Source organism: Chelonoidis abingdonii, chromosome 20 (genome assembly GCF_003597395.2).
Source record: "Chelonoidis abingdonii isolate Lonesome George chromosome 20, CheloAbing_2.0, whole genome shotgun sequence".
Taxonomy (NCBI): Eukaryota; Metazoa; Chordata; order Testudines; family Testudinidae; genus Chelonoidis; species Chelonoidis abingdonii.
The window spans coordinates 22,616,600-22,629,508 of record NC_133788.1 but is presented as its reverse complement, the minus strand read 5'-3'; the positions used below and the strand labels follow the sequence as shown (position 1 = coordinate 22,629,508).

At 43.3% G+C, this 12,909-nt stretch overlaps 1 protein-coding gene across 1 annotated transcript in view; it reads left to right on the top strand.

Moving 5' to 3' along the window:
• The window catches only part of TAOK1 (TAO kinase 1), a 67,366-nt gene that overhangs the window by 17,793 nt on the left and 36,664 nt on the right, over positions 1–12,909 (top strand). Inside the window, exons 3-8 of the mRNA XM_032788761.2 lie at positions 2,277–2,378; positions 4,628–4,673; positions 5,489–5,585; positions 6,408–6,521; positions 7,509–7,600; positions 11,379–11,472. Coding sequence (XP_032644652.1) covers positions 2,277–2,378; positions 4,628–4,673; positions 5,489–5,585; positions 6,408–6,521; positions 7,509–7,600; positions 11,379–11,472 — 545 coding nt within the window. The remainder of the gene's footprint in view (positions 1–2,276; positions 2,379–4,627; positions 4,674–5,488; positions 5,586–6,407; positions 6,522–7,508; positions 7,601–11,378; positions 11,473–12,909) is intronic.

Sequence of the window (12,909 nt, the reverse complement as noted above, 5' to 3'; positions counted from 1 at the left end):
TACAGGTGTTGGGGGCAGCTGGTGGTGGTAAGAACCTGGATGCTGGGGAAGGGGGTTTGGAGCTGACACTGGGGCACAAGGGAAAGAGCTTTGGGGCGGGGGCCAGCGTGGTAGTGCTCTCCTGCATGGCTACGAGTGCCTGGATAGAGTCCGCTTGGCGCGCCAGGATGCTTATCAGCTGCTTTGTGCTTTTCTTAGCCGCTGCGTTTCTCTGGTGGATCCTGCTTTCCCTTTCCCTCCAGTCCTGCAGTTTTTTACTCTCTCTCTAGCAGAGTGATCCATAACTGCTTTCAGCATGTCTTCTTTGCTTTTTTGCGGCTTCTTCCTGAGGTTTTGTAGCCTCTGAGCAGTCGATGATAACGGGCAGTCAAGTAGTCAAGGACTTTTTCGAAAGGCAAAAATGGCAACAGTTAACAGAGGCAGCATTGTTTATAATCTCACCCAGACAGTTATTCCCACACAGTGAAGGAGTTTACAGTCTTCACTTTAGCATACTTTTCCCATATCAAACAGAGCGCACATGACCCACAGGACCCACGAAATGGTGAGTAAGGGGGACTGATTGCTTCAGAGATGTGCAGGGGTTTCTGTGTGTTGGGGAAAGCAAACTGCTGCGGGCGGCATCTACACTGAACAGTCTCCCAACATTTTCCACAGGAGTTAATCCTGGAAGATATCTCGCTGCTGCAGGTCACTTGGGAAGAGCGGGAGGGTCTTCTACAGCAATGCAGATTCCACCGTGGCCCCTCTGCAGCTTGCCTGTGTGCAGCAATGGTCCCCCCACCCCTTGCAGCACAGTGGCGCGGATGCGTTAGCCTGACTGGGACAAGGACCACAGTGGCTCTCCCTATAAACTTGCGCAAGCGCATTGCCCACGCTGTGGCTGAAACTTTTGAAGAGGTTACCGAGGCCGATTACCGCGACGTGATAGACCACATCAATGGGCTATTCCACATCTAGGCATGCATGCATGCAGCCCTAACCCTCCCTTCTCTCCCAAAACATTTCCATCCTGAAAATAAAAGCCGCTTACTGGTAACCCGGAGCGGTTACTTGTCCTTCACCAACTACTGGCTGCTGTGACTGCCTACCTTCCTCCTAGCTTGAGAAGAGCTCCTGGCTGCATGCCTCCTGGGACTTCGGGGTATCTCCCCCCCACCCCAGTACCCTCAGTCTCGGTTTCTTCCCCCCTCTCTGAAGTGTCCATTGTGGTTGTCGGATTGGCAGTGGGGTCACTCCCAAGTATCGCATCCAGTTCTTTGTAAAAACAGCAGGTCGTGGGGGCAGCGCCGGAGCAGCGGTTTCCCTCGCAGGCTTTGCAATAGGCACTCCGCAGCTCCTTCACTTTAACCCTGCACTGCACCGCGTCCCGGGCATGGCCCCTTTCCAGTGTGGCCCTTGATATCTGCCCATAGGTATCATAATTTCTACGGCTGGAGCGCAGCTGTGACTGCACAGCTTCCTCACCCCAAACACTGATGAGTCCAGCAACACGCCATTGCTCCATGCTGAGGCTCATTTGGCTCGTGGAGGCATGGTCACCTGGAAAGATTCACTGATTGCACTCCACACCTGGCTGAGCAAACAGGAAGGGGATTTTTAAAATTCCCAGGGCATTTAAAGGGCAGGTGAACTGAAATGCGACAGAAGTAGTGTCTGAACAGGCATTCTGGGATATCTCCAAATACCTCTGTAGGCCCAATTCGACTCGCGCTTATTGGTGGCCAGATCGTTATACCCCAAGCAGAGCAGAAGTACAGCCAGTGCTGCAGCCAGGGAGATGCAGCGCTGTATGTGCCTTGCAAGTGTGGATGGTGAGTAAGTTGCAGCGCTGTAAACCCACCACCAGCGCTGCAACTCTCCAGTGTAGCCAAGCCCTAAGAAGGGCCAACTTAATTTTTGGAATATGAAGTGTGGACTCTGCAGGAGAGCTCAGATATCAAATGTTGTGGTGTGTTCTGTGCGTGCATATGTATAAAATATTACGTTAATTGAGAGATCTTTACCATAAAATATAATTCCTTTAAATTTTTATTCTCTAGATAAATAAAACTGTAAAATGTGATACTTTCTTGTTGCAAAGTGGGGCGGTATAAGTCATGGTATTAATATAACTTTTTTTTGAATTCCAAACTTCAAATATTTTGAGGCGGATGCAGGTGTCCCCCTGCCTCCAAACCCTGTTTTGTCTTGGTTAGGTCACTTCTTCTCTCTTCCCCGCTTCTGTTAAGTAACAATTTTGTAAAGTTTCTTCCTATTCTTTTTCTTTTCCACAGAAATGGCAGGATATTATTAAGGAAGTCAAGTTCCTACAAAGAATAAAACATCCTAACAGTATAGAATACAAAGGCTGCTATTTGCGTGAGCATACAGCATGGGTAAGCCGCTCTCCACTCTGAACTTCTCTTGTTTTGGTTGAGGGCAAATTTAAGTAAACACATGTCTCCAGCTGGCTGAAGGGGAAGGCACCTGAAATCTCTGTCTCCTACAGAGTGATAAGGAAAAGGTACCCCAAGATGCTTAGAAATATGCATCCAGGCTCAGTGGATTCTGTGAACCATGTAAGGCAAGTCCAGAGACCCTGAAAACTTCCTCCTCACTTCCTGAAGGGGTATGTTGATATTAGTACCCAGAACTCATTTTATTGCTGGGTTGTTAAATAAAAACCAAGTACTTGGCCACTTGATTCTTGCTGGGAGGAGAGGAAGAATGCATTTCATTAATTTTCACTGCACTGGAAAAAAATATGGCAGTTTTATTTACTGTCTAACAGTGTATCTGATGTCCCAGTGAGCTATTTTCTTTGGGTCCGTGTTTTACATTTTGACTGTGTTCTGTATATAACTGATTCATTCTTTTAAATGGATAGTCAGATTGTAAAATTGTATATTTAAAATCACTTGTTTTATCACAGATTTTTTTAAATTCTCCCCATTTGGACAGTCTCGTTTACTTTTACCCATTCGATGCTATTTGTTTATTTTGCCTTTTCATTTTTACACCCTTTGGATGATATAAGGCTGAATAATCAATTTCACTTTCTGGCTCTTATGCACAATACCAGTAGTCCCCCAACTGTGGGGCACACCCCTGTAGGGGTGCAGTGGGGCCCCAGACAGGCCCCCACGGAGGGTGGAGAAGAAGTTCTCCCCAGTCCTGCTCTGCTCCTAGCTCCACTCTGGCCCCAGCTTCAAGTCAGACCCCAGCCTCGGCCACAGCTCTGCTCCTGGCCGTGGCCCCTGGCTCCCACATTGGCCCCGCTCCCAGCTATGGCTCCTAGGGGGGCACGGACCAGGTAAGGGGGGGGTCACGGACAAAAATGTTTAGAGACCACTGCGCTAGACTAGTGCTGCAGTTTTTAGGTTCAAACGTTATAGAGAAGAGTGTGCATATACAGTCAAAAAGCCTTTCTTCATTGAACTGCTCATTGCAAATATATATTTATCTACATACAGGAAGAAGTTGCAAATCACACAGTTCATTGATAAAATTGAGTAGTTCAATATTACAAAGCAATTGTGTATTAAATTCTATTAATGTGTAAATACTTTTCATAAATCAATATCCATAGTACTATAAGACCTATACAAAAATTTTTAAAGTGTTTGAGAAATCTGACTATAACAAAATAATCTAAATACAAATAAATGATTAGCTGTAAATAATATGATAAACTTATTGAATATAATTTGAGCATTCCTGGTAAGTAATTATGTACTCTATTTATCTCTTTTGTATGTAATTTGCTATGGGCACTATTCTGCTCCTTGTACTCTGTGTGATTCTTCACTAAAAGAGCAGTTCGGTTCATTTCAGTGGGAATTGTTCCTATAGTAAGGTACTGCTCAACATCAGTAAGGGTGCTAGAATAGGGCCCAACGTTAGGAATAATATTAGATTATTGTATCATCATATTTGGATGCTGGTATTCTCCAGTTAGGCCTAGTCTACACCAGGAAAGATTTGCGGGTCTGGCTAAGATGCTATACCAGCAAATCCACCTAGTATAGATGCAGTTCATACTGACAGAGCTTTTGCTGGGAGAGCTTATACCAGTGTCCTGAGCAAAATAATCTATACCAGCAGAAGCATTTTTATACTGATATAACTGATCTACACTAGGGCTTTTGCTGGCATCACATGTCTTTAATCACACCCTTATTCAACATTGCTAAACTGGCAAAAGTTTCTAGTGTAAACCTCACACCATTCTACTACTGCTTTTATGTTCTAAGGGTACATAGCTGAACACTACCCTTGCCTTATATACAATATGTAATTCCCCTTTCTTCTCTGTTCCTTATCAAAGATGTACAGTATAACTAAGTTTGAGGGGAATTTAAATTCACTGGAATTTAAACAGAAATATGGAAACATTGCTGTTGGGATTGTTTTGTAAAATCTGTTTTTCCAATACCTAAATTATCTTGGGCCTAGGCTTATTTTTCTGAAGGTTCGTGAGATGATGGCAGTTACAGCCGGAACGCAAGGCAAATTCCTGTTGTAAGATTCATAGTACGTGAATGAATGCTGCATCACCAACTAGTCACAAGCCAATGAAATCTAGTCACCATGTATTTATCTTTAGGTATTCTCTAATACATTATTTTGGTTTCTCCCCACACAGCTTGTTATGGAATATTGTTTAGGATCAGCCTCAGACTTACTAGAAGGTATGTCTCAAAGACTTTTTTCATTGAAACTGAGAAATTTGTAATCCAACAGACTATGGATCAGGGTTGTTCTACAATGTTCAGTTATTTAATTATTTTGGGGGCAGGGAATGAAAAATTGCAATAGCTCAAAATTTTACATATCTGCAGGTTTTTTCTGTAATGCATAGCTTTCCTAGGCACAGAATTTGTCTTCTCCTACTATCTTTAAATAAATCTTCAACCATCTGTTTGTATTCCTTTTATGCAGCTTCAGAGCTTAATTGTGCAAACCCTTGCTGTTAGGCATAATACTTAGTGCCGGAGTAGTCCCACTGACTACAGTGTCACTACACCCAGTAGCAAGGGTTTGCTAAATGAAGCATTTTGTTAGTTACCTTTGCTTCCTGTCAAACTGTTTGAGATGAGCTACAGAGTAGTTCATTTGGCCTCTGGAAGAGTTCTGGGAGAAAAGATTTGTTGTAATTTTTTTGTTGCGGTTCATTAATGTTAAATTAAATGTTCATCTCAAATACTATTGGTAAAATGGTCGAAAAGCTGACAAGAATTTAGATGTGAATTTAGCAGTGTGGCCTGTTTTTGATAGAATGAGTAGCTGCAGTGTTATAGTTAGAGGATTACATCTGATTCCAGATTATATAGTATATTATCAACTGCTAAACTGGGTGTGCGCTTCTCGTGCAGGACATAAGCCTTGTAAAACTAAAACTTACAGTTTTCTAAGTCTGTGTTTACATTTTTGAAAGTATTCACTGAACTTTGTAAACTGCGTTGTTTTCTTTAATAATGAATTTCAAATGTACTCCTTCCTTAAGTTCATAAAAAACCATTGCAAGAGGTGGAAATAGCAGCAATTACCCATGGTGCTCTCCAGGGACTAGCATACTTGCATTCTCACAATATGATCCATAGGTAAGTACTTACAGAGTTACTGTGTCACACACTTTCAGGTAATTTATCTTGTTGATTGCATCCTGATCACCCCAATAATGGAAATGACATTTAAGGTTCGTAAGTAGAGACATTTTTTTTTGCAGTGTCCATATTTCTAGAATTAGTAATTCACAATAATTCTAAAATGCAAGGAAAATCCCCTTATCTTTTATATCTGGTTTATTGTAGTTGTGACTTGAATTTGCTGTGCATTTCCCATTTGATATGGTAGAATTCAGTGGTGATGCTCATCCCTTGACGCACAGAGCACCAAGGCTGATTAAGCACATAGTGCAGCGTCAGTGTGAAAGTTGCGTGGTATTTTTTTCCAATAAAGAAAAGTAATCCTCTTAAAAACTAGCTTTATGTAATACACACAGAGGGAAAAATGGCAATAAAGGAAGTCAAACAGTCTAAATAATTTTTTTAAAGATTCCTCTCACATTTTGGTAGGAATAAAATGAGTTAGTTTTTGGAACCATTAAATTTTTCTGTAGAATGTCTAAAAAGGGGAGCTAGCCATCTCTTACGGTTTTGATGGATTGCAGTCATGGTGTTTAAATAATTCTTGGTGCTGTTAGAAGTCGCTGAAATCTAAAGTTTATTTTTCAAGACACTAACCTAGATTCCAAGATCAGGCATACTATTAAGGCTATGACCCCTCATTATTGAAACTCTCATACAGGGGTCAGTGTGTTCTATAACTTGAACCTGTGAATGATGGCACGCTCCATTGTGGCTGTGTTATGGATGCTTTTCTTGCTTAGGGATGTAATAGTAATGTTTGTATTCCATAACCAGAGATATCAAGGCAGGAAATATCCTGCTGACAGAGCCAGGCCAGGTGAAGCTTGCTGACTTTGGATCTGCTTCCATAGCATCTCCTGCCAATTCATTTGTGGGGACACCATATTGGTAAGGAAAGGTTTTTTTTGTTGTTGTTGTTTTTACGCACCTGTGGCTTCAGGAAGTAACATTTTTTGGTAGGCTGTCTAATTTGTTTGGGCCTTACTAAAATCCACGTTTGAGACGTATATTTCTATTACAATCAAAATGTACATTGCAAATATAACATTAAGTGCTATGAAAAGTTTGATCTGTTCAGATTTTAAGGAAAGGACAGTTCAGTGCTCTCCTATGTGTGTGTATAATACTTTTATTTACTTTTCATAAATTGTATATATTTTGCTATTATATTTACCCTGACTGTAAGTAGCTATAATGATGATCCTGAAGCAAATATGTGCATGCTTTATTCAACCAATACCATTATTTGAAACTTCAAACGTTCTCATGGCATCTGGCTGTTCAATTTACTAAAGAGGGTTTTTTCATAGAAAAAACCAGTTTGATTGAACAGAAATCTTTGCAGACATCTTGTATGGTTTGATCTTTTACATCTAATCTGTGGTGTATATATACAGCTTCACTCGAAGTTGGCTAGTTTTGTTACTCCCTGGACGCATGTGGCACCAGCAACTGTCAGAAATCAGTATACTGGGCTAGATAGACCATTGGTCTGACTCAGTGTGGCTGGTTTTATGTTCATGTGGTAGTTGGATTACCAGTATTGGGTAGCTAAATAGACTATTGGAGAGGTGGGTGGAGCAGGGTTGTAATGCTCAGAAATGTGAAGAGCTGGGTATAAGACAAGAATGCATTGTGCAGGCTTTGCCAGTGTGGATCTACCCGTTGTATTGCATTCTGGAGTTCACCGGGTTGGGATCAAATTCAAACTGAAGTGACCCAGGCATATGCATAATATTCTGTGCAATGTTTCTTTCCATCTTAATAGTTCAAATTAGTCAATTTGTCACATGGCCAATTATGGAGTATTGAAATGCTTATGACGTATTGTAATGATTATGTAGAATTTTTTGAGAATTTAATTTTATGTTTTAGGATGGCCCCAGAAGTAATTTTAGCCATGGATGAAGGGCAGTATGATGGCAAAGTAGATGTTTGGTCTCTTGGAATAACATGTATTGAGTTAGGTAAGCCATCTTCCTTTCAAAGTACTAGACTACCTGACAGATTTTCTTCTGTTTCCAACTTCTGGAGTTAATGCTGTAGAGTATAGTTAATTTCTACTGAAAAGAATGTTTAAACTTCATTCTGTGAGTCTGAATTGTTTAACCCTGGAGTGTATTGATCTGAGTTACCATGGACGAGACCTGTGCTTGCTTCCTTGTTCTGATGGCTTTAGAACATGATCTTTAGGGTGAAGTGGTAAGTTCTTAATCAAAAATCAAGAGTAAGTTTCCAGTTTTGTGTTAATTGAACTGGCATTTTCATTACACAAAGGAAGAGATTTTTATAGACAAGGAAAATAGCAAACCCTCTAGCACTTACAGCATCTACGCTTTGTGTGAGGTGTCACGGAGTCTGGCCCTGCACCCCTCTTCCTGGGACCCACAGTGACTTTTATCCAGCCAGTAAAACAGAAGGTTTATTGGACAGCAGGAACACAGGTTACAGCAGAGCTTGCAGGCACAGTCCGGACCCCTCCACTGAGTCCTTCTGGGGGTTCAGGGTGCTTGGATCCCAGCTAGGATCCCCTGAATTCCTCCCCATAGCCCAAACCCAAACTGTCCTGCCTCTCCTCCTCCGGCCGAAGACAAAACCCTTTGTTTCCTTCTCCTCCGCCCAGCAGCTCCCCCTCCCCCCTGCCGGCTCACATTACACCCTGACTACCTGTCCCTCACCTACAGACATCCCCTGCTTTCCCGTTCCCCACACAGACAGTCCCTACTCCATCACATGAGGTCAGTTAACATCTGAATGAGAGAGAATGATCCACACGGAGAAGAATGTACAAAAATAGATCCTAAAGTACCAAAATCACATATGACTTTAAAACTGAAAAGCAAAATGTTAACTTCAATATTTGTATACAGAATAAAGTTTCCTTGAGGAGTCTTATGTTCATGAAGTTTGGTTTAAACCGGAGTGGGAAAACTTTTTGGCCCGCGGGGCACATCTGAAAATAGAAATTGTATGGTGGGCCATGAATGCTCACAAAATTGGGGTTGGGGTGCAGGAGGGGATGAGGGCTCTGGTTGAGGGTGTGGGCTCCAGAATGGGGCCAGAAATGAGGAGTCCAGGGTGTGGGATGGGGGCTCTGGGCTGGGGCAGGGGGGTGGAGTGTGTGTTGAGGGGTGAGGGCTCCAGCTGCGGGTGCAGGCTCTTGGGTGAGGCTGGGGATGAGGAGTTTGGGGTGTAGGAGGGTGCTCTGGGCTGGGACTGAGGGGTTCAGAGGGTGGGATGGGGATCAGGGCCAGGGCAATGGGTTGGAGTTCGGAAGGTCTGCAGACTTCAGCTGGGGGTGCAGGCTGTGGAGTGGGGCTGGGAATGAGGTGGTTGGGGTACAGGAGGTGCTCTGGGCTGGGATTGAGGGGTTCAGCGGGCGGGAGATCAGGGGATTGGGGCATGGGGAGAGGCTCAGGGGTGCAGGCTCAGGGCACTGCTTACTTCAAGCAGCTCCCGGAAGCAGCAGCATGTCCCTTCTCCGGCTCTTGGTGGAGGCGCAGCCAGGTGGCTCTGCATGCTGCCCCATCCTCAGGCACCACCCCTGCAGCTCCCACTGGCTGCAGTTCCAATGGGAGCTGTGGGGGAAGTGGTTGGGGCAGAGGCAGTGTGCAGAGCGGAACCCCCTGGCTGCCCCTGCACATAGGAGCTGGAGGGGAGCCATGCTGCTGCTTCCAAGAGTCATGTGGAGTGGCCCCCGACCCTGTGCCCCATGTGGAGCACGGGACGGGGCAAGCCTGAGACCCTGCTCCCCAGAAGGAGCTCAAGGGCCTGATTAAAATGGTTGGTGGAGTGGATCTGGCCTGTAGACCGTAGTTTGCTCACACCTGAGTTAAACAGACAGCTTCATAGCTATTTTCAGAGTGTGTTGTCACACATGAATAAATTTATCTGGAAGATCTCTTGAGGAAGATTTGGAACAATTCAGTCTTGAAGTATTAACACCCTCACCCAGGAAATAAATCATGGCGCTACAGTTAGAATGGGCTACTTAAAGCAGCATGTCTGCTTAAAAGGGTTCCAGGTGCGTGACAATTTCCTTTTACCCTAATGTGTAATATTTTCATGATAAAGATGCAACTTAATAATAGCACTTCGATACCAATGCCCCCTAAGGTAGCAAAGTTATTCCTTCCTGCATCCCAGCGTAACTGGGGCTGTAGTAACTGCCTCGTCGTATCTTACTGTTTGTTCTAAAATGTCATGGATTAAATGAACAGTCTGGTTGGTTGGTGAACATTCTCAGAAATACACAGTTTAGTTAAAATTGCTGTCTAACATTCCAGGCTGTCAGCTTCATTTTCTTCCAGTATAAAAGAGACTCCTTCAGAGTAAAGATTTTTGTTGCCAATATAAAGCAGCTTTAAGGGGCATGGCTATCATGACATAATCATGCTCTGAGTGGGCTAGAAAGGTTTGGCTGGATCCAGTGTCCCAAGAATGCAGTTAGCTCATGGTGACCACACCCCTTTTGTGCCTTATTGCATACTGAGTTTCTGCATTATGAAGTGTGCTTGCTTTTTTGTATGATTTTTGGCTTGAAGTGGGGGGCATCATCCCTCAGTTTCAGAGTTCTGGTGGGGCATGAGGGTGTTTTACTAAATCCCAAAACATGGAAGAGTGTCCATTGACATCCATCGTATATATTATTGTGAAGTACTTGGTGGGGGGTAGAGAGGAGAATGTGTGTATGCCAAGGACCGGTAGAACATAAAAAGCTGAAAATAGGAACTGAATCCTATGTTAAAAAAAATTCTTCAGTTGCATTTTCCCCTGGGTATAAACAGGGCCGCCCAGAATGGGGGCGAAGAGGGGCAATTTGCCGCAGGCCCGAGCCCTGGCCCGACGGCAGTCTGAGTCTTCGGCGGCATTTCGACGGCGGGGGGCCCTTCAGTGCTGCCAGAAACGCAGAGCGACTGAAGGGCCCCCCGCTGCCAGAATGCCGCCGAAGACCTGGAGCACCGCCGGGTGAGTACAAGCGCCGCAGCTCCCCTGCTTTTCCCCAGGCCCCTTGAATCCTCTGGGCGGCCCTGGGTATAAATGTCATAATTTTAACTGTTTCCTTGGAATGTTTGCAGTGAGCTTCAGTTTTATAGTTTTACCTAGTAAACATTCTGATGAACCTTCTATTCTGCTGTTTCGGTGAGATCGTCTCCTTCCTTATTAAAATTTCATACTGTGTTGGTCCTAAGAGACTACACAAGCTTGCAAGAGAAAGGAGAGCCAGAGAATCTACCCTCAAAATAGTGAAGAATTTGCTTGTTCTTGAGTGAACATATATATGTTCAGTCAATGAAGTGTGGTTGTGACAGCTTCAGTAACCAGCTTTGTCCACATTGCTACCATCCTATTGGACTTTGAGTACTTTTAGGTTTTAAAATAATTTGTGTAAGAAACTGGCCAGAGCCCATATTGTGGCTGTGCAGCCACTGAGTGTGGATCTTACTGATGATTTATTTATAGTTTGGTAATTTAGAGTGAGAACTCCGTCATGACGACCCACAGAATTTGAAAGCTTGACATGACAAGACATTTGATCTTCAAAGAGCTTTCATCTTCTGCAGGAGTAAAACCAATGGTGGGAGCACATGGCAGCACATCTTGTTGCAGGGTCAGGGTTGGTTTGGGGCTCCATGTTCAGGCACTAGTGGTCCTACTGTTGTGTTTTTATAAGTGATGGGAATAAATTAAGGGGAAATTGTGAGACTATTTCCCTGTATAACAATTATTTTCTTTTATGTATAGCGGAAAGGAAGCCTCCTTTGTTTAATATGAACGCAATGAGTGCCTTATATCACATAGCACAGAATGAATCCCCTACACTACAGTCGAATGAATGGTGAGTATTACTGAGAGAGGAGCATTTGTCATGCTGAGTTCTTGTTGGGAAGATGTGAGCTGAAAGGCTGATAAGTAGGTGCACTGTACATTTTATGTGCACAAAATTCACTATGAATAAGTGAATATTTTAGAGACTAGGAATGCAGCAAGTCCAGAAACGCAACAGACTTGCTGTAAGAGCATAAAATCCCACGGTAAGGTAACCCAGAGTTAGCAGCAAATGAATATTTTTATATTATTAAAAACAAAGTTTATGAAACCCAAATCTTGGTTTGTGGAACTACTACCTCACTGAAGAAAACCACTGATTATGTATTTGCTGTTGTTACATAGAGTTTGCAAACACACATAAAATAGTCTCATTTTGTACCTCCTGGTCCTGAAGATCTTCTTTTGAATCAGCATACAGATGAATCAATTTTAAGAGTAAAAAACTTGGTAATAATTGTCACACTGTCTGCAGTGGCTCATGACCATGAGTGCCTACCCCAGGGCAGACCCCTCAAACTGCTGGTATGTTCTAGATTTAGATTTCATCAAGTCAGTAACAAATGTGAACTTCTGCATCACTATAACAGTCTTACCATGGAGTCACAGACAGGCCCCTTTGATTCTCCAGTCTGTCTTGCTACCCAGACTGTCATAAACAGAGAGCTAAGGGTTAATGTTTCTTTCACCTGTAAAGGGTTAACAACGGGAACCAAACACCTGACCAGAGGACCAATCAGGAAACCGGATTTTTCAAAGCTTAAGGGAGGGAATTTGGGGGTGTTTCTTGGTCTTGAGGTCTTTGTCTGTTCTGTGCTCTCTAGCTATGAGAGGGTCTGTTTCCAGTCTTCTAATCTTCTGTTTCCCAGATGTAAGTACAAAGTTAGCAAAGTATAGTCTTTTAAAGTGTTTTGGCTGATTTGCATCTGTGTATCTGGCTGGTGGGTCTTTATGTGTATTTGGCTATAAGTACTTTTAAATTGTATTGTTTTTGGTAAGGCTGTTTATCCTTTTCTATGTTTATTCGTTTTCTGTAAGTTGAAAAACATGTATCTTACCATCTAGGTTACAGAGAACTGTTGTTCTATTCTTTCTTCTTTTTTTATTAAAAGTTTTGCTTTTAAGAGCCTGTTGATTTTTTGTTTCTAGTTGACCCACCAGGAAATTGGTGGGAGAAAGGAAAGACGGGGGTGGGGGGCGGCGGGGACTGCTCTCTGTGTTTACTCTCCTAGTGTCCCAGGGCGGGAAGAGGCTATGGGGAAAGAGAGAAGAATCTTTTCTGTTGCCTTGTCTTTGGGTTTGTCTCTTTGTGGAAGAGAGGAGACATGCTCTTGGTATTGTGATGTAAAGAGGTTGCTCAGTAACTCCCAGGTTAGCCCAGAGAGGAAATTCTGGGTGGGAGAGAGGTGGGGAATGGTTTATTCCTTGTGGTAAGACTCAGAGCCTC